At 46.2% G+C, this 27,233-nt stretch overlaps 1 protein-coding gene and 1 long non-coding RNA gene across 5 annotated transcripts in view; one reads left to right on the forward strand and one right to left on the reverse strand.

The window, feature by feature from the left end:
* Nucleotides 1-22,165: 22,165 nt before the first annotated feature.
* LOC142053627 (uncharacterized) lies at nt 22,166-25,929 on the reverse strand. The gene is made up of 3 exons (XR_012659283.1): nt 25,841-25,929; nt 25,187-25,296; nt 22,166-23,675 (listed from the first exon to the last, which is right to left on the reverse strand). It is a non-coding gene; the product is annotated as an uncharacterized LOC142053627 (long non-coding RNA).
* Nucleotides 25,930-26,130: 201 nt separating this feature from the next.
* The window catches only part of GRHL2 (grainyhead like transcription factor 2), a 70,201-nt gene continuing 69,098 nt past the window's right edge, over nt 26,131-27,233 (forward strand). For 3 of the 4 annotated variants that reach the window (XM_075085522.1, XM_075085524.1, XM_075085525.1), the window contains exon 1: nt 26,177-26,302. In XM_075085522.1, the coding sequence (XP_074941623.1) occupies nt 26,283-26,302 (20 nt within the window). In that variant the 5' untranslated portion in view covers nt 26,177-26,282. Of the gene's footprint in view, nt 26,303-27,233 lie in introns of all 4 variants that reach the window. The other variant, XM_075085523.1, reaches the window with a different exon arrangement.

Consider the following 27,233-nt stretch of genomic DNA (forward strand, 5'->3'; position numbering starts at 1 on the left):
CCGAGGTCCTGTGCCAAAATTAAGCCCTTTGGTGCAAAAGATCAGGAGGGATAACAAAGAGAGCGAGTGCTGCCAGCGGTAAGCAGGAGTGAAAGAGGGCTGCCACATGTGTGTGCCTCTCTGTGTGGCTGTGGGGTTGGCTGCTCCATCAGGGGCCACCGCTTGTGGGGGGAGGTGGGGAAGGGGAGAGCTCTCCTGGAGGGTGGGAGGGAGTGAGTGCCGTGCTGCGGCACGCGAAATCCCGCTCTGCAGAACGAGGCCTGAGGAAAATTGGCAAGCGGGATGGGGCAGGAGTTAAAATGCATGTGAGCGGTGGAAAGAGCGGGGCTTAAGCAATTATTTGGGGTGTGAAACAATGCAAAAATATTTCCAGAGAAGCCCTGACACACTATATGTTGCTGAGGGGCTTCCTAGGACAGCACACACTGTGGCTCTGAGCAAGGGCTGCCTGCTACGTTGTGCAGGGCAAGGTGGCCGGCATGCCTGGAGAGAGGGGCAGGAAGCAGCTGCCTGCTGCCAGTGTTCACCCGGAGATCGCCCTGCCGCCTGTGACGTTACGGCAACCTGCGGAGGCCTCACGCTTTGCTCACTAGAAGCGGTTTCAGTAGTGGGGCGTGAGATCTCACCTTGCTTCCCGGTGTGGAAAATATGTCTGAAGACTTAAAATCCTGGCAGGCTTTGTGCTTCTTTACATGCAAATACCAGTGATTAATTTGACACAAAACATGCCACGGCACCATGGCCTATCAGACTGCGCTCGCAGGAGAAGGGGTGGGGATACACCCCACAGCAGTTGGGTAGCTGACGCTCATCCAGTTCACATAACATGCTGCAGCCAAAGTCATCCTCCTCACCTCCGTCAGAGTCCAGAGGTGAAAAAAGTAACATATTTTTATTGTTGGGAGGCCCATGTTATTTGGCAGCAACTGCAAGCTCCCTGTGCCCTTGCCAAGAGGAGCTTTGCAAACAAACGCCAGCCCTCCCGGGATACCGCTAACAACTAACGCATTATTTGAAAATCAGACACGGACGTGGGAGAGGCTGGTGGGTGAAGGAGCCTCCAGCGCCCTGGACAAACGGATGGGGAGCAAAGGCCAGGACTGCATTAGTGCAATTCAAACTGAATTAAACCCAGAAACTCAGCGTGCTCTGGACCACCAATACCAGGTAGGAGTGTGTGAAAGCAAGGAAAAAAGGACATTTAAAAGTCACTTTAGGACAGAAAAATCTGAGTTAAATGCCAGTGGCATTTCTCAGCAGCCTTGTACAGAAGTACTGAAGAAAGCAGTGACACCTGCAGCATGCACCTAAAATACAGGCCAAGCTAAGTGACAGAGCTCGCACCGGGAACAAGGGGAAATGAGGCTTCTGGAGCAAAGGCAGAGGCAGATCTGGGTGAGCCAGCTGGAAAAAACATCTAGCTGTTCTATGTGATTATTCACATGAGCATCATTCATGAGTTCACACATTCGGCATGACTGGAGAATACTGCAGCTAAAAAGGAGGCATGTGTACACAGTCCTCTCTAATCAGATGCAGCTACTTGACGTATCATGTCTGATAACTGGCCACAGAATGATGACCGCAAGTTTAGACATGTAACTAACTGCTCATCCCTCAACTGCTGAGAGTGACCTGAGAGATAAAGCCCATGAGGGAAGATGCAGAGTCAGAGTCTGATTTGAATTTATGACTAGATGGCACCGCCACAGCAAGAGCTCTCACCTGTGACGTTGCTGAAAACAAGTCTGCTCAGCTTGCTGCAGGCTGAAGTTGCAGTCACTGGGGATTTACAGATTTGCAGAGGCAGACCCTCTGGGTCTTCCCTCTTGGCTGCCGGAAGTGGCCTCCCAATAGTGTGCTGGTGAGTGAGTCCCACTTCAACACCAAACGCTCCATGTGGTATCTCTAGGAATGCTCAGCTGAGCTGGGAGCTGCTCATGGGCAAAAGCCCCTCAAGGAGGAGGATGATACTGGCAGAGCTATCCATAAAGAGAGAATAAAACCTTGGAAGTTACAGGAAAGAGACAAGAGGCAGTTTTTATAACATCTCATGAGGTGTCTTTTATGACTTGCATTGCTCCATGGGAGATAAGGACCCAGCTGCAGACTGTATCTGCTGTCTCTGGCTTGAGCTCAGCAGGGGAAGAGGGTGGTGAGAGCATCACATCCTTGTCACTCTCATCCCATGGCGGCCAGAAGCTGGACGGAGCAGCAGCCATACTGGGTGCTGGTGGTAGCTTGGATGCAGGCTCTTTCCATGACTGTGGGAGAAGTCTGTGATAAGTGCATTTTCTCAGTTGACAGCAACTCAAATCAAATTTCACCACCCTTTTACCTTGAGCGATTTAGTCATCCTGAAGCGTTGTGCTAATGCAACCTGCTGCCAGCAGCCAGTTCCTCCTCCTCTTCCCAGTGGGGAGAAACACATTCTAGCCATTGGTCTCTACCCTTATACTCCCCTAAAAATGATAATTTCTCCACTGTTGGCTAAATCTATTCAGAGCTGCCATTTTTGTTGTTATGAACATGGCACTACAGCAGCGAGGGGATGGGAATGGGTGAGGTTGGACCAAGGGGCTCGTGCAGAAGCTTCAGGAGACCGATGGGGTTAGAGATTAGCCCCAGGCAGGGCTGAAATGCCATTCTGGCCGGATGATGGGGATCACGACAACTCGGCCCCTTCTTCCAGCGCCTCTGCAGGGGACATAGGGCAGGGAACTGCCATATCAGCGGCAGGAGACTGGTGTGTCTGCAGCTCGTGGAGGTTGCAGCTGATGTAAGGGCTCCCTGGGGCGGCACTGGTTGTGCAAAGACTCCAAAGAGCCCTCTGTGACCACAGATATGTTGGAGTAGCTACAGAAGTTTGATTTACACCATCTGTGGATCTGACCCAACTTATTTAACAAGCTCTGAAATACTCTGTTGCTGCACTGCTGGTAATAAAAGAGACTAGTACCCATGTCTTTCACAGGGTGAGCTTAAACAAGGCTGGTGAGGGATTTTACAGCTTTCAAATTGCTTCTGTGCACTCAGAAATAAGTGTCAGGTATAACAGTAATTGTTTGGGGTTTTAAAAATTTTTACACCATCATAAAGTTGTAACTTATGGCACCGCAGCCCTTTCTTCCAGGGTATCCCAGCACTCTGGCTATGCTCCTGGAGAAAGAGAAAGAAGGTTGAAAAGATTTAGTTCTAGATTATTTACAAAACCTGTCTGAAAAGATTTGACCTTTCACTAAGGATTTTTGAATCACTGGAGCACGAAGTAAAATCTAATGGGAAATTTCTCACACTGAAATAAAAACATTCCTTTAAAAAATACCCAGTCTGTGAATTTGGGAAAAAAATATTCTGAATTTTACCTTTTTAGCTTATTTCAGTTCTTAGCAGGACATTGCTTAGGGGTAGAAAGGTGAATTTCCTTTTGAGTCCCTGCTTCATTCAGCCTTTCACAGAAAGCATTTGTAAGGACCACAAGAGTTTTCACAAGATACTAGGGATAAATTGAATTGAAATGGGTTAGCATGTTCTCTAATTCATAGGTCCTAAGGCTAGATTTACACAGCAGCATCTGAGAAAGGGGAGGAGTGGACTATGGAGATGTTCACCAGCATAGCATTACTGCTGGCTTTGGAGTGGAGACTAACCTGATAATCCTGTATTGCATGTTCTGTGGGGTTTCTGGTGACATCGGATGCTCCTGGTGTATTTCCTAATAACCTGTCACAAAACCGTCACGTGCAACCCCTGCCTTGGCATAGACATTGGTGCTTGGTGGGTGACAGAGAAGGAGGCTTAGAAGGTCCTGGAGAACAAGGCTCTGTAAAGAAACACACTCGCATTTTCCTCCTCAAGGTGTTTGCCATCTCCTGCATGGGCTAACCTGTGCAAAACCATTCATCCTCAGAAGCTGGATGTCCCAGGCAAGTGTTCTCATTCAAGTGAGTGCAATGAGATATTCCAAGACCAGATTAAACTACTTTACAAACCCAAGTGCTGCATGGGACCTCAAACATCACTCCTACCTGTGAAGACTGCCCATAAAGGCAACATCCCCCACTGTAGTTTCAGAGAAAATTGTGTACACAGAGGAAGATTTTAGTTAAATGTCTGCCATGACTTCTTTTAGCCACTGAATGAAACAGGCTGGGACATGTCAGTTGTCTGCTCAGGCTTTGTAGGAGGCTTTCATCCTGCACTGCTCAAATAAGAAAAACTATGAGATCACTGGTTGCTAAACACTTGACGTGATTTCCCAAGGTTTGCCTCTATGGTACGTACTCTGGTAATTTGGGTAGTGTTGACAGAAGCCCTGAATATTACCCAAAGCACTTGGTGATTAGTTTTTTCTGCTGGCTCCAACAGCAAAGCGCTAAGAAGTTCACTCCCGCCCTCTCCTTCCAGACAGAAACACTGTTATGCTACTAATAGTTCACAAAAAAATCCACCCTAATGTCCCCAGAGCCTTCCTGCAGGCCAGGCTGCTCTGCTGCTCCTCTCGCAGCATTAGTGATTACAACTTCTGTAGCCTAAGAATAGGCCAAACTCACACTCCTAGTTCTTGGGTCAGCTCCACCTTTACATCTTTCTAGGTGAATATTTTTACCTTAATATTTTAAGTATAATTTCAGGTTGTATTTTAATGTCATACTCAAAGAGCAAAGTGGTGAGATCTTTTAAAAATGCATACATAATTTATTTTTCCTTTGTGACAAGGACAAAGGGAGTCTTTTCGTTAAGAAATCTGTACAGCTGAGACTCCACTGCATCAGGTATTTGCATTCAAAGACAGCACGGTACTAAACTTTCCTGTATGTCTTTTTATGTAGTAAATGATCGTAATTGTCCTCTCTTTATAGAAGTCAGAAGCTGAAGTAAAGGGAGGAAAATGATATTACTTGTTTTATGAGAACCACCAAATCTCCTAACGGGAGGAAGCATTTCTCCTATGGCTTCCATCCAGCATGGTTTGCCAGTGGGCTCACACTGGCATGGGCCTGAACCAAGAGCAGTCTCCCCACCATTCTTGGGGGCAGGACATCAAATCATGCTAATAAATACTGAATGACTCCCATGGACTGCTGCACTTGTTGAGTAGCAAGCGTCATGACAGCAACTAGAGAAGCCACAGCAAAGAAGGCTTGAAAGACCCCAGAGAGGTGATAGGAAGGAAAAGCAAAGTGTAGGGTGGCAGTTATCAGAACTGGAAATACTGGTGAAGTTGCTTTTCCATTTTGATGATCTGGAAGGTACAGGTATTAATCTGTGATATTTGTGATCCAGGTTTAAACTCTCATACAGCGTCACATACACTGCTCATAGAAGGATCATTTATGAAAGCATTATTAATATGTTTAACAATGATAATAAAGTTACCAATCTACTTACAAAATATTGGATTGAATATTACTTTTGTGTAAAGCAAAGGTTGTGTTTGTCTGAGCTCTTTGCACAAGTCCTGAGGTGGGGAGAGGTGGGGAGGAGTATGGTGACAGTGCTAATCCCCAGTACTTTCCCTTTATTCTTACAAAGAAAGAAACATCAACAGCAGTCCCAAGCACTACAGCTATTTTCATGACCTACACAAATCTCAAAATGAGACGAGTCTCATTAGCTTTCCTTTGACAACATGAGATACTAATAAGCACGCATGCCTTTGTGGGAAAACCCAGGGACCTGCCACTTTAAAAGGAAGCTCAAGCTGAGGTTACGCTGAAGTGTTCTGGAGTGCGTCTGTCCTGGGATTTCGTTTAAGTCATTGCGGAAGTTGGCAAAAAGCAGCCACGGGGTGGAGTTGCATATGAACCTATCTGTGTGTTTGCTTGGGTGTGGGGACTCATGTTTGCCTTTACTTCACAGATTTGAAAAGATTTAATAATGTGTCACTTGAAGTAACAAATCCTTTACAATCTAAATTCTTCCATCATAAAATAGTCCTTAGAAAGGCGTTATCCCTTCATGTTGATCTTTCCCCAGCCTGAAGAAGAGACTAGACCACAGTGACTATCCAAGGGATGCTTCTTCTCATCCTTCATAACTTTTGTTATCCCTGGCAGGGCTGAGATGGCTGCAGTTTATTTTTCACAAAGGCTTGCCATCACTAGCTGGGCTGCAGTCAAACAGTGCACTGTTTGCTTTATTCCAACCAGTTGTGGGTAAGTCAAGTCCTTTGTGTCAGGACTTAATCCCTGGTGGCAGCAGATCTGCTTTGTTAAATACAGATCGTTTCCTTTTTCTGTTTCTCTTCTACTACCAGTACATAATTAGGCCTGTATGAGAGGCACATTATTCACTGAAATGAAATAGCTAAAGCTGCAGAAGACCCAATATGATTCTCCCCAAGTGCCCTGGAAGAGCAGTGACAAATCAAAAGTTAGGAGATGCCAAAATGGAAACTGCTCAAGCAAGTGGTCTGGAAGAGCAACCGTGCCCCACTGAGCCCTGGCTCTGGGTGGTCCTGGCAGGGTCTCCCAACCAAACTGAATCCTTGAGCCCCCGGGGACCTTGTTCCCACTCCTCCTCCTGGGGGATCTCTTCCAGTAACTCACTTCTCACCTGATTAGATGCCACCCTTTCTTCACCACCTGAAATATGTTAAAGTCCACTTGCACCCTATTGTCCTTGTGCCAACGCTGCCCTTTAATTTAAACCATGTTTGTTTCCTGGTAGTTACTTCCTTGAGGTATTAGTGCCTCCTTGCAGCCTCTGCCTCTGTGCTGAACAAGTCTGGAACACCCCTCCTAGAGCAGAGCAACGCAGGTCATGCCCATGGGGTCTCTCCACTCCCTTCCGCAATGGCCTCAACACTGCTTTCACTGGCTGGAGTTGCCTTCCTGCAGTGGTACGGCAGCGGTTTGCTCATTGCCGTGCTGTTGGCAAGGAAAGCTAGCTGGCCTCTCTGCTCGTCTGCCTGCTCCAACTAATGACCTCTCACATGCTTAATGCTAGGTTATTAGCCTCAAGCTGATAGCTATTTCAGAAAACTTCTTCCCAGATAGATCAAGTCTGGTGACGGACAGCTGAACCCAAAGTCTCACAATGCATTGTTTCGTGAATCCTGGTAATAGCAGGTGACACCAGTCAGACCTAGGGTTGTATGAAATGATCTATAGAACTATCTGCTCTTTTCACCTGCCCAGAAAAGCTCATAAAGAGCTGCTGGGTGTAGTAATCTGTTTGCAATGTGCTGGGAAGATGGAGAGGCCCATAAGTGTCCAGCATTGCTCCATTCAGCTACTACACACTGGGCAGAGTGAGAAGAATGGTGAGAAACAGCAATGGCCACTGTGGGTTCATTTATGAATCATGGGAGGGACCTTTCTGTATTTGGTGACTCGGTACTATGGTGACAAAAACTCCACAAACACTTCACAGAGAATAAGGCCATGGGTTTTCCATTCCTCCTTACACAGTGTGGTGCTACCTGGGAATAACCTGTGGTGGTGAAATCCCTTGAGGTGGTCCTTTTCCTATGTTGCTGTCCTGGAATATTATTTTGGCTGGGGTGAAAGACTACTTCAGATGCCATTTGTGATCCACTTTATCTAGCAGACTTTTTATTGGTAGTTACCAGTGAACAACAGAGCCCTTGTCATGCTCTCCAGAGTCCCCATGTTCCGCCTGAAGTACTGTCAGCTTTTTGTACAGAACCCCAATAGCAGGTGGAGTCATCCTGCCTCTTAACATGCAATGGGTCAGTCACTGTAAGCATCATTTGGTTATGGCTGGAAGCCCCTTCAAAACAGTGTGTGCTTCCAAAGGGTATGTTTAGTCACCATGACTGCACTCCCGAACCGGGAAGGCTGCCTCCCAAACCATCCTCTTTGTAGCTTCATACCTTCAGGTATCCATTTAGAAAAGCATTTTGTACAATAGCTATTCTTCCAGCCTTTCCAAGTTCTTCATGTCACATTCGTTCCTGAGCCCCCTTTAACTGATGCCACTCTTTAAATGTTTACAATTGTTCTGGCTAAAGTGCTGATATAGCGGAAAGCAGCAGTTACCAAACCGAAAGGCTGAATTCCTTGTGTTCACAGAAAGCATTTAATAAAGTGAATAGTGAGGCACAACTCTCTCACAAAGCCACCACTGGTACCGCATTTCATTTCTCTTGTGACTTAACAAGTCTGGTCTCCCTGTGAGCATGAAATTTCCTGTTCTCAAGGACCAGAAGAGCACACCACACAGCGCTAACCACAGCTCAGCTTCTCCATCCAGCCCCCTTGACATGAACAAGAGATGCTCCCAGGACTTCCAGTCTTGCTGAAACCAGGGGAAGTCTTCCCACTCACTTCAAGTGACAGGGACACAAAACCTGCAGGTGGGCAGAAAACTGCAAGAGGGAGGATTATTCTTCACTCGAATCCAAGGCACTGGTGCTTATCATGCAGCATGACTATGCAGCACGACCATGACAATGAAGTTTAATGAAAGCGTTGCCCAGTACGCTTAGGTTGCTCCCGTGCTCAGCAGGGCCAAAGCAACATCAGGAATGTAAGGAACAGAAAGCATTATTACACCACTGGGCAAATCTAAAGTGCCCCAGGTCTTGAATGCTACATGTAGTTCCTGTCCTCCATGCCCAAAGGGGAGGCGATCCATAATGTTACGGTTGCAATAGCCATTGTAGGAAGACACCAAAATGCGCAGGGCTCTGCAAGCTGTAGAGGTCAGCAGTGAATGGGAGACAGAAGGAACATTTGCCCGCTGTTTCACACAGTACCATAGATGCTAAACGTCACAATCAGAAACACGGTTTATAACAAAGAAAGTGATTATTTGAAGTACCTCATAACCTACGGGGCTCATGGCTGCAGAACATTATGGAGGTCAAAAGTGTACAGGGGTTCAAACGGCGGTCTGGCAGACTCACGAAATGAAGGGTTGACTCAGAGGTGTGAAACACAGAGATGTAGGTCCAAGTTCCAGCTGAGGAAGTCTGAGATGCAGAGTAGAGGATGCTAGGAACGGGAAGAGCGCTGCTCACTTCTTTCACAAGTGCCCAGGGTGGGAGCTCTTGGAGGTGCGCAGTGCAGTGGCCAAGCCTCTCGCCCAACCCAGGACAGATACTTGCCTCTTCTTTTGCAGTGGTTGTGGGCTGGGGAAGGGGCTTGTCATGTATTTCTCAGCACTTTTTAAGTGCTCTGGTTTGGTCCATGGCGCAGGGATGACTCTGTGCTTCCGTAGTGCTTGCTTGTAGCTCGTGAGGAGGTTGTGAGAATAAATACAAACCCCGCTATTGTGCCAGCTAGTAGTCAGGCTTAATGACCATTTATTGGCCCATACACTGTTGAGCAAAGACACTCCCTCTTAATGAAGGTCATATTAAATAACAGTGTACAAGTAATGCTTAATGACTCCAAGTGATGCTGGCTCTTTTAAGATCAAGGAAAATGGTTTCTAATTATACTTGGATTTCTTCTTCCTCAAATGACATCAACTAGTACAACAAGGATAAAGTCCTTCCAGCCAGAGAAGCATTTATAAGAAGACATTATTTTTATTAAAAACACAAAATACATTTCATCTTAGTGAAATTAGGTTCAAAATAATTACTGTGTGATATATAAAAATATATATTTTAATATCTTTTATATTGTGTATATATTTGTATCACATATATCATATATATCTATAAAAGCATACATGTATATAACTTATCACCTGTGTCTCTCATGGTTAATAACACGGGACTTGCTACTCCAACTCTGCAGGTGAAAATACAGAGACCAGGAAAGAGGATGTGGCTTCTCCAAAGTCACATAATAGCTCAGTTGTTACATATGAAACATGTAAGTGGAAATACACAAACACAGAAGCCTGTTCACGAATGGGAATAAAATATGAAAAGAATAAGCAAACCTTTCTGTTCCTAAAAGAGAAGGGTCACTTGCTATGGTTAAAAATAAAAAATCAAACACCTGCAAAGTCCCTGACTGCCTACATAATTCATACCAGATTCCCTCTAGGGACTCGATGTCGGGGAGGGGCCGATGCAGGAATCTTCCCTGACTGCTGCAAGAGCTGGAAATGGGGCCGTTTGCCACAGATAAAGTGGTTTTATTCCATAGACTCACGAGGCTTTGACTGTTGCTAATGGCAGAGTTGAGGGTAACTGCACATAAGCTGTTTAACGTTTTCTAAAGCAATTGATACAGGGTTTCCCCACTTCCCATTTATACCGTGCCAAACAAGCTTCTCGGCTCTGCTAGATGCTGCTGCGCCTGTGCTGGGCAGCCACTGGGGAGCAATGCAACAAAATCCTTACACAGTTCCTGAGCCATGCTGGCCACCCATCCGCATAACTTTTAGTCAGACGCGCACTTCTCAAATCAGCTCTACCCTATCTCAGCTTTTCCCTTCTTTTTTATCTCCCATGACACTGTAATCGCACTGAATTCTCCGTTACTGAGATTCTCCGAGAAACTCTCCTTTCTCCAGGCAAGGAAGAAAAGGAGCAGCTGCTTCTCACAGCCCTTTCCTCAGCTCCTCTTCTCTTTCACTATTTACTTTACATCTTTACCTTGCAAACAGCTTAACGTCTTGGAGCCTGGGCTAAGCCCAGCCCTTTTGTGCCCTGCAGTCATCGCTGCATCTTTAAGGGAAAACTGATTCCCAGGAATGCTGTGCATGCACATACCTATCTGGGCGCTGCACCCACACCTGCCCACCAGGTAACCCAGCGCCCGCTGGCCCTCGCAGCCGCATTCCAGCCGGCAGAGCTATTACTCGCTAATTGTTACCTGTCAAACAGGTAAACGAAGCTCTTGGGCCAAGTCCAAACAAGCATATATTCCCACGAAATCCTAAACCGGCAAACCTTTGACCTTTCTGGAGCCCCACTGATGATTTTCATTGGGACTGATTTAAAAGTATGATGGTATCTTTAATGGATGGAAAAAACAGTGGCATGTTTGGCTATTGTTTATTGTGATGAAGCTTTCTTGTACGTGTTAATACCTGCAGGAGAGCAGAGGATTACCAAAACAGGAAAGCAGAGCAGGCAGCCCCATAAACACGGCGTAGCTCATGTCTCCAGAATCACATAAGTGGGGTGGCTTTCCAAGATCTCAGCAGTGCAGCGCTGCTCGAAAAGCAGTTTGTGGATGGTGAGGAATTAATATGCAAAACCTCCTGAGGCTGAAAAAGTTAGTGTACAAAGTAGCCCGGAGCCATCTGGGAGGGCTGGAACTGGCATTTCCTCTTCATTTCACCCTGTCCAGACTTGCTCCGCTGAGCGTGACAGGATCAGCTCAGCTCCGGTGGAGCAGGAGGGTCTCTGCACACAGCCACAGGCAGCAGCCTGTTACTGTTGCCCAGCAAAGCTGTAAAGATGGCTGGCTTTGTGCTCCTTAGAGCTTTCTGAACAGGCCAGTGAGGGAAAGCAGCTCAGACCAAACTGTTCTATCTTAAAGCTCGATTCTCCTGGCTAATTGCACAGAAAAGTCATTCCTCTGCAGAAGCATACAGGGAAAGGCAGCCTGCTCTTACTGTTAACATCTGTAAGATTGCATGTGCTTTTACATCAAAATGCAGTAAAATAAAAAATGGGCTTTATTGGAAAAATACAGCTATAAATCACAACATTCAAAATAGCACACATGTCCCTACTTTACTATGATCCTCCTCCTTACAAGCTCTCTGGCTTGGACTGTAAGTGCTTTGGGATGAGGACCGTGGTACCTACACATTCTCACAGCAGGGATACAATCAGGCAACACTTCTGATTCAATAACATGAGCCAGTCTCATCACAGCTTCACCCTACGTGCCATGTTGAGTCTCCCAGCTGTCAGAGGTGATAACCTAACAAAGGGGGGAGAGTAAACGGTATAAACCAGATTGTTATTGATAATAACAGAAACATGAACTCCCTGGAAAGATGGTAATCTTTCTCCACAAAGGTTGCAGATAGCCTCCATGGTAAGATTGATTTTGACCTGTCTTTCACCCTAGCTTTACCCCAGTTAAACCAGACTTCCATAGATCTCCTAGATGTCATCTTAGACATTGAATTTTATTTTGGAATAGGTGATTTTTAATTTTTTAGAGGTGAAATTTTTTTTATTAGGTGAATTTTATTTTGGAAGTTACCTGGAGAAAGTAGTTGTTAGATGACTTGCAAAAGAAACTGGCCTTTATACTTCATTTGAAAAAGCATTTCTGTTTTTAACTTAACAGAAGCTCCAGACTGAGGTTTGGCACTTTTCTTCGGAACAGGCTAGTGCTTTAAGCTGATTTTTAAGGGTTTTTAGCTGACATGAGATCAGATATGTTTGCACAACTTCAGCTTAGTCCAGTACCTTATCTAAATGCTGAAGGGTTGGCTCAGAAACTGGAAGAGATCCTGGGACTTAGAGCTGAGCTACCAAGTTTCGTGGGGCTGAGACAGCTTTGGTCGTCTGCAGGCCTATTCTGCCGTGCACAGATTCCTAAAGGAATTGGAAACTCCTCTGCAACTCCTCTTCAGCTCCTTCCTCCTTTTCCTCTGTTTACTGTGCAGAAAACATTAAAAGAGAAATGATGTCCTACAAGGGGATGAAAGAAATAACTTCTTCCAGCAGGTTGCCAGGCCTTTCCAGAGCTGTCCATCTCCTGTTTGGTGCAAGTTGTAGGTGGTGGGACAGTTGGCTGAGCTTCTGTATAGGAGGAACAGGTACAAAAGAAGAGACTTGTACCAGGGGAGAATCTCTCATCTTCTCCCCTCGCACACATCCCACTACACGCCCACAAAACTCCTCAGCAATGCAGGTAGTGATCACACACAGCATCCAGAGGTCATTACGTGGCTGATCCCCTCTGCCAGAGCCTCCTCCACACCCTGGGGAGATGGCTGGACAGCTGGCAGTCAGCTGATGCCCACCTGCATTATGTGAGATGCCCTTGTGACAGGGCCACTCCCAGCAGGGAGTGGGAGGGAAGGAGGAGGTGCTGTTTCAATTTGGCCAGGGGAAGGGGCAAATGTTTTCTCTTACGGCTCCTAAGAGGAGGCAGCATCTTGGCAGAGGCAACACGCCCACCAGCCTAGAGAGTCCTCTTAAGATTCCTCTCAAATGCTGTTCATGCAAACAACGGTCCCTTCACAAACTCCATTCAGCTGAATATAATTGATTTGGGATTGTTCCCCCTTTTCACCTCACAGAGAGATAAAACAGATGTCTTATCTGCTCCTAGCTTCTTGCCAGGCTCCAACATGTAGTATCTTTCAGTCTGTAGCACTGTCACCAAATTCCTGTGCTGCATCAGTCGCTGCACTGACCAGCCGCCACCGGCTATCTTAATGCTACTGTCCAGTAGTATCTGAAACCATCAGTAACGGTACCCACAGGTATTTTGCTTAAGATAAAAGAGAAGGTATCTTGAAAGATGACTAATAGAAAAGATGTCTGTTTAAAAACCATAATGTGAAAACTGACAGCTGCATTACTAATGCCCACCTAGATCAAGATGGAAATAATCTGGCCAGAAACACTGATTTTTCCTGTATCTCTCATTCCTGTTTTGACAAACATTTACTGAACGAAGAGCAAGGTTTCAGGAATCTGTTGCTTCACATAGGCTATTAAGATTCCTGGAGCACCTGGGCTCTTGGGGCTGCCCTGCAAGCTGGCTTTATCCATGGGAGAGCTGACTGTCTGGGGCTGTGGTGTCTATCATGTCTACAGGATTTCTGAGAGGGGGCCAGAATAGCTCAAAGTTCGAATTTTCTCTTTCTGACCCATAAAACTTCTGTGTCTGAAAGTCTGTTAACTTTTCCCAACTACATACATGATCAAACAAGCTATTAGCTCTGTTGGCAAACCTTACCTCTCCCAATAGCATCACTTTTACAACACGGCTACTATATGAAGGATGTCCCCTTTGTAATTGGCTCTTACTGGGGAGATCAAGGATGATTTAGCTTTTTTTCAACAGCTGGAGAAGAGTGTTAGTTGTCCAGAGTGTTGATCGACTGGAGGGTTAAGGAAAATGGACTAGAAATGCCCACACACACTGATCGCCAGAAAAGCTGACTCTCTTCACCAGCAGCTCGTGCAGCCCCAGGCTGCTGCCCATGAGCACGGGCTTCTTATGTTATCCCACTGCTGACTCCAGTTTGAGCAAAACTGTGTTAATCAGCCGGTGACATGGAAAGAAAGTTTTCTGGCTTCTGTAATGTTCAGAAGTGAACCACCCTGTACTGCTACTTGATGCCTGTGTGAGGTTTAATACTGGTTAGTTTAACTGAGAGGGTAATAGTTTAAAGCTGTGTTTACACTTGTTTTAAGATTCAGAAAAGCAAATGTGGGGAAAAGAAAATATGTAACTCTTCAGAGTTACAAAGCAGCCTTTTTAAATGAAGAAATAAATAAGGAATTATCACAAATTAATGTGAAACAATTGAGAAAAATAGATGTGTGCCTAATCAAACAAAGCCCTGATTAGTTCAGTGGTGTCAGTGATGCATCAGTGACACCAATTCCTACAATTTTGCATGTCTCTCTTTTCCTAAAGGCCAACCTCTTCGATTCGTGACAGATGTGTATTATTTAAATCTCTGATTCTTATATTTAATTTGTACACCAGGGAAAAGCTTGAGAGGGAAATACCGGGACACTGACAGACAGATGAAACCTCTATTTCTTAAATGTCATAATTCTAAAACACGATGCAAGGAAGGGGGTGTCACCACCTGTATGCATTCACTTCAGAGTCTAAAGCAGAGTTTGAAGCTCAGGGCCTCCAGAGCGCGTTCTGTCATCTGCTGCAAACATGGCATGAAAGAGGCAGAAAGTAAGATAACAAGACTTGTGCATCTGTTAAAAAGAAAAAAGAACTCAGTTCTCAAATGCCTGCATCTTTGCTGTGGCTCCCGACACAGCAAGCCACCTAGACAGCAGTATCTCTGACACTGCTTCCGTGCATGTTAGGAGAGCCTGCCACGGTGCTGGCACTATTTGTAACTTCCCATCATCACACTGTCTGTTGCCCACAATAGGTGCTTCATTGCCGGTATCGGGGGCAAGAACTGATTGCATGTGCCAAATTGCTGGTTCTCAGTGTGAGATAGCTGGAGGAGTGCACTCCAGCTCCTGGCCACTAATTAGCCACTAATCTCATGCACTAAGATTCCCACACACCCACACCATGCAGGCTTCCTTCGGTGACTTTTCAATTAGCATCACAACACCCCAAGCTTTGAACGCTTTGCGTATATTTATCTTTTCTTCCAATTGTCAGGGCCAGCAGACATAAATTAAAACAATTTAAGTATCTACATGTCTATTATTTGGCAGCTATTAGCCTAAATTGACATAATCCTCTCCCTGCTGAGAGTCAGACACATTTATGTTATCCTGGGTATGACTTAACTTCTATTCTTCCACAGAAAATGTGAGAGATCATGTTGGTACTACTAAAAAACTGGAATTCACTTCTGCACGTACAGGAGAAACGTCTGCCTTTACTGCACCCGTGTGTCATGTCTAGAGCTGGATGACGCAGCTCTGCTGAGCATAGGAGGGCAAAACCAGCACGTTGATCCCAGACTGAATGGGGCTGTAGGCAGTGACTGTTTCAGGAAGTTGAAGAGAGGAGCAGGCATGTGGCATGGAGAGAAGAGCCTGTGAAGAAATCATTGTGCTTGATTCCTCTTCTAGGACTGGAGACCAGGGCTGAGGAACCTGCTGCAGCCCTTGGCATTATGCAGCTAGCAGCATTCATCTGCAAACAGACTGAATTCAACCCTACAGGGCCTGATCAGCAGCTCACAAAATTAGGATGATTCTCAGTGGACTGCATCCACCACAGGATGGGGCCTTCTGAACAAGAGGTATAGTGCTTCGAAGGAGAAAAATGACACTTGGGGCTTAGAGAGACCTAAAGCCAGAGGAGGCTTCAGAATTCCTGGGAAAGTGACCGGTCTGTACAGTGCAGGTCTAGCAGTTTCCTGGACACAAAAGCAATGATTACACTTATCTGTAACAAAAAATTCCAATTCCTTCACACTGCCATCACTGATGTGTGTTGGCCCATACAGGCAAGCCTACAGCCAGGTTGCCACTGGCTACTGCCTCATCGCTGTTGGAATTTTAACTACTGTATTGTCATATCATGGCATCCAACTCCCAATCCACCCGGCTCCATTGTCATTGCCACCAAACTCTACTCAGTGGAGCCAACAGCTGCTGCTGGTGCAATTCTCTGCATTAACAGGCACTCTCTGAGCAGAGGCACTTCAAAGCACCCTCCTCAGGCTCAAAAGATTCTCCCCATTATAATGTGATTGGTTGTTTACACTGAGGTAATTGGTGTGTGTATAATTGGCCTTGTTTACACTGAAGATTTTCAGATATCCTTGGTCTCCCTTCTTCCCCCCTGCCCTGGTGGAAGCTCTGGAACCCAAAGGGAATAACTGCAGCTCAAGGGGAAATGCCCCCCTCCCCGCCCCCCCACCTTGCAAGGCTGGGTTTGGAGGGCCAAAGCATCGAATTTAAGCCCAGGCATCTACTGTCTAAAGCTGACAGAATTTGAGCACTAGCCAGCTGTGAAGTCACTTCCAAAGCAAAGAATGGCGATGCAATGCAAAGGACAACCTGAATGATTGACATTCTTAATAATACTGTCTATAAAAAACAGGCACAACACCTTCTACATATCTTTTGAAGAAAAGGTGGTCATTTCACTTGTGACATAAAATACCTTCTTGATCAGATAGCTGCACTCATCCACATACTTCTACGAATTCAGAAGCTTCACTGGGTCATCTGCAGTGACGCTGATGCTGTGAATTGTCTTGCACTTGCAGAAATTCACCACCACTCCAGCACTGGAATAGGTTGAAAGGTTCAAGAAAGAGATGCTGCCAGAGCTGCTGGTGATGCCACGTCTAATGCTGATAGATGTCATATGAGCCAGCCATGTGTGAGACTCCAGGAGAACTGGGCTGTGCAAATGCTGTAATTAACTCCCCATGCTTACACCTGGAAGGCTTTCATTCCCCCCGAACAGAAAAGACTGCTTTGCATGCACTTTCACAACCACTTTAACTCAGAGCTAAAACCACGCTACTGCCAAAAGAGGTGGGCCTGCCCTACAACTACCGTCCCCTTCCTTTTGTTGGTTCCAGCACTCCCACAGTTTGGGAATGGAGTTTTAGGGGGTCAAACCAGCCTACTTACCTGTCTGAAAACTAACCCTATTAAAAAAAACCCAACACAGTTTTCAGCAAGATGAAAAAGCAAGACTGCTGCTGAGACACAAGAGGGCAGAAATGCATGACCTAGGGTGAGAAAGCGAGAAAGCCCCTTTGGGCAGCCACATGCTCTTCCACTGGGCAAAGCCAACCAGTGGTGACTCTAAACGCGTTTCTCTGTTAGGAATCTCAACAGAATATGCTTTATTCAACTTCACTGTAAGAAGGAGGGTTGAACCATGCAGTTACCCCCCTCACCTTACAAACAAGATCGCAGGAGAGCCAGGGTGACAGGACCTTCTGACTTTCTTGTGTCCTCCTTTTTACTCAAGTTGCTGCCTGCTCCTTGCGGTAACCTTGGGGATACCATGGGAATCCCCGCTATGGGATTACTTCCTGCTCCACTGCGTTGTGGTACCAAGCTCAGTGCCCACCACTGCACTTCATACGTACATAAGACTGAGATTTTATCAAGAGTTATACAACTCTGGTGAGAACAGACTCCACTCTGCCCAAGGTAAGACCTGTCCTTGAAGCCAACTATGATACTACATCATCAGTTGTCCTGGGTAGATACTGATATCAGCTTAGAGTTATCAGTGCAACGTTTAAAATTCAGCCTATGCTGCACATAGGCTGAACCAATTAGCTCGGATAAAGTGAGATAAAGACATTTGGGTTTAAAATCCTACATTTCAATTGCAGTTTGTCTATTTTTTGCGTCCAATTCACCCTGAATTATTTTCCCCCTGTAAACTCTACCTTCACCTTTGCTAGCAATTTAAGTAGAAAAAGGGCAAGGCACTGCCTGGGAGCCCACAGGAGGGCTGAGGGATTCTGCTAGGCAGCAGGTTTAATGAGCAGTTAGGCATGATGATGTTTCATGGGCTAAGAATCCACAAGACACTCAACACTCCAGCATGAGTTTGTCAAAACATGTAATCTCTGCCTGTGCAGTTTAAAAATAAATGTATTCCGAACTGGGGAAGTCACTGGTTTCACTGGGACTGCAAGAGTACTTTCCAGGAGTCAGGCTGCAGCATTCAGCAAACGACCTGTCTGCATCTGGCACCAGCCTGAGATTTGGGCAAGGGGTAATAAATTCCTGGCTCTGCACAGATTCCCCACATAACCTTTGGCAAGTCTGTTACTCAAAAACCTCACGTATGAAATGGAGAGGTGCTGTACCTACCTCCTCACATCTGCCTTTGAAAGCTGCACAGGTCAGGAACTGTCCCTGACAGTTGGTGCCTGGGCTATGAGAGCTTGAGCAACTTCACCTCGATACCACACAACATCTTTGCCTTGGGGCTAGGAAACTGCAGGGTGTCAGTTTGGCCTCCCTCTCATACAGGTTTCCTGAACCTTTCAATGTGTCCTGCACCCAGTTCGCTCTGGAATGACACAGCCGAGTATATGATTTTGCCTCCCTCCCCAAGTACCTGAACCATGGTATTGATTATGCAGAGGACTGATCTGTACCCCCAATGATGGTAAAGCAGGGTTTGCCTTCCCCTAAGAAGTCCTAGTACTCAGAGCAAAGTTTATAGCAACATACACATCTTGCCCCCACCCTTCCCCGCAGGTCTACTGCTCATGTGTGGGAGCTCAAGAAGAAAAAGCAGTAAAAAAATGTAAATGTAAATCTGCCTGCTTTGCCCCTCACACCCAAACACTTTGTATAAACAAACAGCCATCTCCAGGTACTGTTTTCACGTCAGATGCAAATACTCAGCATCTCTGTCCTGGAGCCACATAAAACTTCTTCACTGCAGAATACTTTCACCTTGCTTCTTCCTGCAGCTAAGACTTCCACTTATTTGGGAAAAAGGAAAAGGAACAAAAATGTAAGGGAAAGGCACATATGTTGTAAATCTGTTTATTCTGGGAAATTTGCTTTCTGTACTGAAATGAAGTGAAATCGGCAGTACAACTCCTATTTACGCACAGTGTCTAGGGCATGACACGATAAGAAGTTTCTGCATTGTGAATTAATTGAGAAAACACAGATATTCTGTCTGATTCTTCTCTTAAACAAGGGACTTAGAGAAAAAGAGGCAAGGTTATAAAGCAGGATAGTCCACAGCCATTGAACACAGCTGACTGAGTTGGAATTACCTAGTAACTCCAACCTGCGTTAAAAAAAAAAAAAGAAAAAAATCAATACTGGATTAGGCAGTGTAATAATGCACACAGATAACAGATACTGCAAGAGAAAAAATGAAGTGTAAAGGAACCTGGAACCAGCACGTCAAAGTGACGCACTGAGAGCCGGATTCCTGGGTCTGGCTATCCCACAACACAGGCGGAATGAGACAGAGTAGTTATCACATCTCCCTGGGTGTCAGGGAAGTCCGTCCAGCAGCAGAGGAATAGCAAAATCTACTTTCACAGCAGTCTGAGTAGAGATAAAGCAGGCTTGTAGGTGCATGCAGGGCATGTGCATTGTATAAACACAGTATCACTGAGATGGTGAACCCGATAGGACAGACTGACGAAGCAGCTCCAGGGGATCTAGAACTGGGGTCTTCCCCAAGCCATGGACTAAATGATCTGGAAGGTCCTGAGCACTGAAGAACCAAACTCAGGCAATAAGAAAGGCCAAAGATCATGTCAACAAGCTCTGATCCTACATTACCCAAAAAGCCTGATGGAGTAACATTACATACTGCCTTTATGTTTATGAACGAAACCAGTCGGAGGCTTTCTTCTGAACTACTCCTCCTCTATTTCAAGAGAGAATAGCAACAAATAGCAGAAAATGACTGTGACGCTGCTACACCTGTCGCAAAGGTACTAAAAGCAGAGCTGACAAAGCTTAAACAGAGACACAGGGACACATGGTCTAGTGACCTTTCTGTAGAACAAGGCATTGCAGAGATCTCCTGGCTCCAACACTGGTTCCTTTTGTGCCACCAGACAATCCTCTTTATCCTCTGCCCTTCAAATAAAATAACATTTGCCTGCTCCTGCAGGCAGCCACAAGGATAAATGAGCAACAGCCCAGGGGCTATCAACCCCACCTCTTATTCAGCAGATTCTGAATGCAGCTTTTTCCATTTGCTGTGATTTCTTAAGTACCTTCCTATTCGGTTATAATATTGACCTATTTTGAGGGAAAACTGCATTGATTTTAAGCAAACAGGATGATGCCTCCACAGCTTTGTTTCCCAACTCCTGCTGCTCCAACTGGAGAGTATTTCCATGGATTCTTTGGGCTGCATTTACTCTCGTTCCTGAGTGTGGGAAAAGTAAACAAGCAATTGTTTATATGCCATCCTTCACCTTCTGCATGCTGGAACACTTACACCTATATTAGGACAGACTGTTAGAGCAAAAAGAGACATATTTGTCGTTGGTTTTAGAATGCCTATTATTGCAATGCAATATTTTAGACATGTGGAACTTCTATATTTTTTAAAATTCTTAACATGCTTATAACCAATGCAAAAACATCTGAAGCTCTTAGGATTTCCAAATGTTGATCACATCCCTATTTCAGATTCCTTTAAAATGATGCTCTGTAAGACATAATGGTTCAAGAACTGACTGATGAAAGCAGGGAGCAGCAGCCTCAATAGCAAACACAGACTTGGCCATTGCCACTCACCAGTGAGAGCCTGTCAGTCCCGCCCTCCACAAACCTTAGAGCAGGCCAGCCCACCTCACCCTGGCACCCACTGCAGTACCACCAACAACTGTGGGCTCATTTTGTACAACTGAGAGAATTCTGTGTTATCAAGGAGAAGGAAGAGGGAAGGAGAAGGAAGGAAGAGGGAAGGAGAGAAAAGAAAAAAACTAATTTTGAGAAAAAGTTAGTTTTAAACTACCACTGGCAATTAAAAAAAACGTTCTCGTAATTAAAGGAAAAAAAAAGTAGGTATTAGGACAATTTTCTTCTTACATTTCTAACTCTTCACAACCTAAACAAACTAACAACATTTTATGTTCATCCCAAAACAGTTCAAATTAGGATTACTCAACATATGTCTATGAACTTGCAGTTTTGTTCTATGACGATGCAAAGATCCCCTTGATTAACACAGGAAGATGGACAAAGCTTCAGGAAGATGCACTCGACATTTTTCTTACAGGTCAGGTTATTTACGTTGTCTAGCTATGCCCCATAATGACGTCACACAATTTTAATGTCATCTTAATTAACATACTTCCAGAGTCTCACATCACATTAAACTGTCTTTCAGAGATGCCTTCTTATTCTTTTTCACACTATGGTTTTACAGTAAAAGCAAAATTACCGTCATTAGGTGACCTAACTGTGTTTTCCCAATGTTTCAAAAATGCTTGAGTGTATCACTAAAAAACACTATCAGGTAGGTCAAAGCATCTGCAGAAAAGCTATCGTTCTATATTAAGTTCTATTGAATTGGTTCCAAAACTGTGAGTAATCTTTATGAAATGGATTGGAACTTTAACGTCTGCTAATCAACTATGAACCTAATATTCCAATCTGTTGTCAGACTTTGCTGCCTTCTTAGCTGTCTCCATGTCTCAATCCTGAAAGAATTTCCATGCTGTGCACTATTTTCATCACTAAAAATGAATTCTCCTGTTTTAAGCTGAAACAACATTGTGTGCACCACACTGCCAAGGCTCAGCATTGCAGATATACAGGATAGTCACGTTATAACTTTGACATCTTTCAGAACCATTAATTCTATTCTCATAATGAGCAAAGCAAAAATAAAGCCCCTCCTTTTTTTTTCCTACAAGTTTCCCTACTGCTTTGATGAACCTAAAAGAAATGCAAATCAGCATTTCAAACAGAATGTGCCACACTCTCTCTACACCTTATCCTGTGGCCAGGAAATGCTTGATATTCCATGGTCCTCCACACTGCTGAACTGCTGCTGTCATACATGTTGTGGAGGCACCCGAGAGCTGGAGGTTGCTAAAGGGATGCCAGCAGACCTGTTTGGGGAGTCTCCAGGCAGCATGACAGAAATGCACCGGTACTTCACAAATTTGTCTATTCTGATAGGACTTTTATAGTTTCATTGTGAAGCATTAGAAGTAAAGTGTTACCAGGATCTTGGTTACTTAGAATTTTTCTTAAAGTTAACAGCACAGAGTATTCTTAGAGCATAAGAATGATCTATTTGGGGTATAGGAGGCTTGCACTGAAGTCTGTTAAGCTTATTTTGATGTACGATGGCTTCCTTGAAGTCAGCTGAGGATCAAGGTCTGCACAAATTCCAATAAATATAGTTTCATACAGAATATGACTACAAAGGAAAGGCTACGGGGAGGATTAACAGTAAATGCTGCATATCACAAAATTAGTAGGTAGGTTGTTGTCTTTGAACTTACTGTGAGAGAGTACATTTTATATCAACAGCCATCAATGACATAGAAAGACAAAAATTAAAATACGTGGTAATCGTTGTCTTCTGAAAACAGTTGTTTTCAAACATCTGCTCCCTCACTGAACTGCTTTACAACACTGTTTTGACATAAATATCTCTCTAACATCTTTTATCGCATAGGCTTCTTTTAACAGTTTTCTGAAAGATATTTATGTACTTAGTGTAATTAGTAAGCCTTGTTAAGCCTTATTTGTACACTCTATTTCCTTTACCCAGTGCTGGCAAGTCCAAACAACACTGACACTAGCTGCTATGGAGTAAATAGTGTAAACATGAGGTAAAGCTTTAGACCGTTGAATTCTACACTGAATCCTTACAACACCACAAAAAACTATCAAAGAAGCAAGCACAGTATGAAAAACAGTAGTTTACTATTTTAAACTTTTCCTGTACAGTCCAAGTCCAAAACCTAGTTCTAGATTTTCAATAATGTATTGCATGACTATTTAATTTTTTGCTCTACGCAGCCTTTAATCTACAGGAAGCGAGACTGGTCTGGCCAGAAATACCATTAGCTGATTTTTCAATGACTAACAGATTAGTTTATAATAATGTTGTGGATCATGAAGAATAAGCATCAGGCGGGAATAGGTAGGACCTGTTTGACCTGCTCAGCTAGAGGTGGACTCCGACACTTTCAATTTGATTCCAGTCTGCAGTCTGAAGCAAAAGGCTCATCCAGAGAACAATGAGCCCTATGCCTACCTACCTTGCTAAAATAATTTTCAGGGTATATTTTTTCACCTAAGCAAGTCCCAAATAAGTGACAGTTGTCATCTCCAACAACCTCAAATCAAGAGTCCATTACTCCATTTTCCCAAGTTTGACCTTGGAACACCACCTAAGCCAGTGAGCACTAATTCAGTCTCCCGACTACCTCATTCTAACAGAATGTCTCCTGAGAGCAGGCTGCTAAAGGCAGTTTTGTATTTGACCCAGTACTAGAACAAAAAACTCTATTTCAGTTTGAGTTACAGTTTGGGTTTGGTCCAGGACTGCAGATGGCATCAAATGCGGTTTTCTTTTTTGTAAAATCACACATCAGCAGCATTTCTACCTTGGGGAAGGTGGCATTTTCAAAAGCACTCGTCACTGATCTTCCTCTCCTTCTTCCTATACATTTCATACAGGAAAAAACAGGGAGAAAGAAATGACATCAGAATGTTTCTCATAATTGAAAAAATAAAAAAGAGAAAGAAGATACCTGAGTTGCCATTAATCCTATTGATGGTGCTCAAACAGGTAACCTTTTCAGGCCTCAAAGTTTCTTTCAGCATAACAAATATTTGGGAAGGAAATCTTATCATTTGTGCAGCTAACGGGGGCTTCACTAGCTTAAACTGTTATAGCATTCTACCACAATTACTGCAAAACAACTCACAGTATCTCACAGTAATGTGCCTGAGAGGCTCAATTTGTTTTAAGATTACACAGTAATTCTGTATTCAAAACAACTGTGTAATGAATTACTTTATCTTCTGTGTTTTACTAAGCCTTATGGCCTCCTCAAATGTATTATACAAAATAATTCATGCAAGCATTGTTATGAATAACAGCTTCAGGTTCAATACCAGTATTTGTTATTCAAAATTCAGGCCACATTAGCAACTTCTGATTGGATTTGCAGATTGTATAATATTTCTTTCCTGTGTCCGATGAATGGAGGAAGAGAATGGCTAACTAATATCGTGTGCTCAATCAAAGCATCATTAGCCTAGCTACAATGCTTTTCTAATTATGTTTAATTAAAGTGACAGGAATCTTCATGGGGCTATGTTTAAGCTGACTTAAAACTGATATATACTGAAGTGACTTAATTTGGTTAGTTAGTAAGAATACGATAAGGCCTGAGACCCGGTAATAGGTATTTGTGCCTGATAGCAATCTCATAATACCGAAGACTTCACAGAGTCAAGTTTGCTTTCAGCTGCAGGAGTAGATGAATGAAGATCAGGCCCCAGATCACAATACCTCATGTTTTATAGACATAAATATGTGTGTATACATATATATTTAGTTATACAAATACATATTTCTGTTAATATCCCTTCTACTACGATCCCCTGTCAGGTGAAATCAAAGGTAGAAAATGGAAAACGCCTTCACCTAAGACAGTATATATTTGATGGTTTTGGCATCATTCAGTGAATTTTCCTGCAAAGATCACTAAGTAATATAATGGTCTACCCCACATAATGGTGCATTCTTTACACATGCATCACTATTTGTACAGCAGAGGTTACCAGCAGTCAAGCTGGGTGCCTAATATACGAAGATGTCTCCAGGACAAGTGGTAGCAGGAAGAATTAGTGCAGTCCTGACCTGTCTCTGGTGGAGGAATGGGGACTGAGAATGGGTGAATGGAGATGGAGGTCTCTCTGCTACCTTCTCGCTCCCATGCCTCAAACTGACCCAAGGTGGGGAGAGGCCCTGTTCCTCCTGTTGCCCATCAGGATGGGCAAAGCTGCTGCCCACACAGCCCGATCCCGGCCCTTGGAAACCTGCTTAGGTCTTGGGGCAAAGCATGCAGCGGGGTGTACTGGACTGAAAGGTGACTGACAGTTTGATGCAGTCCCCTCTGTCTGCTTTGCCCCTGCAAACAAAACAGACCCTTCGACCCCCACCAGCTCGACTGTCAGCTGTCAGATTCACGCAGCAGATGTCATCTTCTGGCACCACTGCATCCCTCTGCCGTGAGTTGCCTTCTGCACCAAGACATTCACCAACATCAAACCTGGCCGGTCCCAAAAATAAAAAAGGCAAAAAAGACCCTGAAACCCAACAAAAAGCGTAACAACGAAACCGTCCTGCGAGGGCCGGCGCCTCTCTGGGCACCATCCAACGACAGACACAGGCCACCCGCGGCAACGGGGGATTTTGGGCAGGGCTGCTGCTTCCCGCCGCCGGCCCGGTGCATGCGGCAGGCAGGCAGGCGGCAGGCAAACCGCGGCGCCCCGCTCCGTCGCGCCCCGCCACACGCGAGAGGCCTCGCCTCAGCCTCCTCAGCCTCAGCGGCAGCCAACAGCCGCCGCGCGAGGCACCAACGGCCCCGCGCGTCGCGTCGCGTCGCGTCCTTCAGTGCGGCTGGCCCGCTCCGTCCGCGGCAGGGCGAAAGGGAGTCGTTTCACGGCGGGACGGGACGGCCCGCCGCCGGCCGCCTCAACGCTCAGCGCCCATCGCCCGTCGCCCCCCTTCCTTCCTTCCCCTCACCAGCAACGGCTGCCTCCCGGCGCGGCGCGGCGCGGGGTACGTTACCTGGAGCTCGGCGGCGGCCTTACCTGTGCGCGGCTCTTCCAATGGCAGCGCACCTGCCGGCCCGCGCCGCCCAATCAGCTGGCGGCTCGTCCCTCTGCCCCGCTCCTTTAGTGAAAGAATCCAGCACTGCTCGGGAAAGTTACCTGTGCGCGCCTGGCCCGGCCGCTCTCCGCGCCGAGCCGAGCCTAGCCTAGCCGAGCCTAGCCTCGTCGGCGCCCCAGCCCCGCCGCTCCCCACATGCGAGGGGGAGGGGGCTCTACCTGTCCTACCTCGGCGGCTGGCTGCGGAGCCGGGAGAGGGGGGGAAGGAAAGCAGAATTACCAGTAGCTCTGGTTCTGCCGTCCCGGGCGTTCACACGCACACACACACACACACACACACCTTCACCTGCACAGACCTGAAAGTCCAGTTCCGCCAGGGAGACGGAGGCACCGGGAAAAGGGGAGAGAGTTCATTGGATCAAACATGTCACAAGAGACGGACAAGTAAGTGATCGCAGGCACGCCGCCGCTCCCGCTGCGCGGGGCCGGCCGGCCCGCCTGGCTGGTTGTGTCTCCCCCTCGCCGGTGGCGGACGCCGACCTGCCGGGACGGCCTTTCTCCCTCCGTAACGCGACGCCGGACCGGGCGGCAGAGCAGCTCCCAAAAGGCCCCAGGACAAGGCTGCGGCTCGCCGCCCCCCGCCTCACTTTCCAGCTGCTTGTGGGGCTTCGCGATTTTTTTTTTTTAATTCCCCTTTTAGCGTAGGCTTGATGGGGTTTTTGTTTGGTTGGTTGTTTTTTCCCCCCTCACCTCGACGGTCGCTTTTCTGTAGGGAGCTCTCGCCCGAGAAGAGCGGAGCGGCCTCCGCCCGCCGAAGGCCCCGGACGAAAAGCGCTTCTTGGCTTTTGTGTTACAGCAACAATGGGCTTTTATCCCAGGCCGGACACGGCCATCTTCCTACCCTCGCCTCAGCCGACGCCCCAGGCCCGTCCCGCTCCCGACCGGGCTCTCCCCAGCCGTTGCGTGCGGCGCCTTCAGACTCGGCGCCCTGACCTTGTTTTCCCGGCGGGACGGACGCCCCGGCGGGCCCGCGGCTGCCCGGAGACCGGCGTCTCCGCCCGGGGTTAAAAAGTAACTTTTCCAGTAGCGACGCCGGAGGAGGAGGAGGAGAGGAGGTGGTGGTGGAAACCGCCGGTCCCGCTGCAACCCTTCTCCCGCCCGGGCGGGCACACGGCGGCGGGGGCCGCAGGCCGCAGAGGCCGGGCCCGGGCCTGGCGGGCAGAGCAGCCCGCCCGAGGCGGGTGAGGCCGAGGGAAGAGCGGCGGTGAAGTGAGGACCGCCTCCGGGGGACGCCGGCCGTGGTGCCGGGTCCCAGACCGACATGGCCTCGGGGGGAAGACAGACCCGTCCTGGGGCGGGGAGAGGCGCCGGGAGC

Source organism: Phalacrocorax aristotelis, chromosome 2 (genome assembly GCF_949628215.1).
Source record: "Phalacrocorax aristotelis chromosome 2, bGulAri2.1, whole genome shotgun sequence".
Lineage (NCBI taxonomy): Eukaryota > Metazoa > Chordata > Aves > Suliformes > Phalacrocoracidae > Phalacrocorax > Phalacrocorax aristotelis.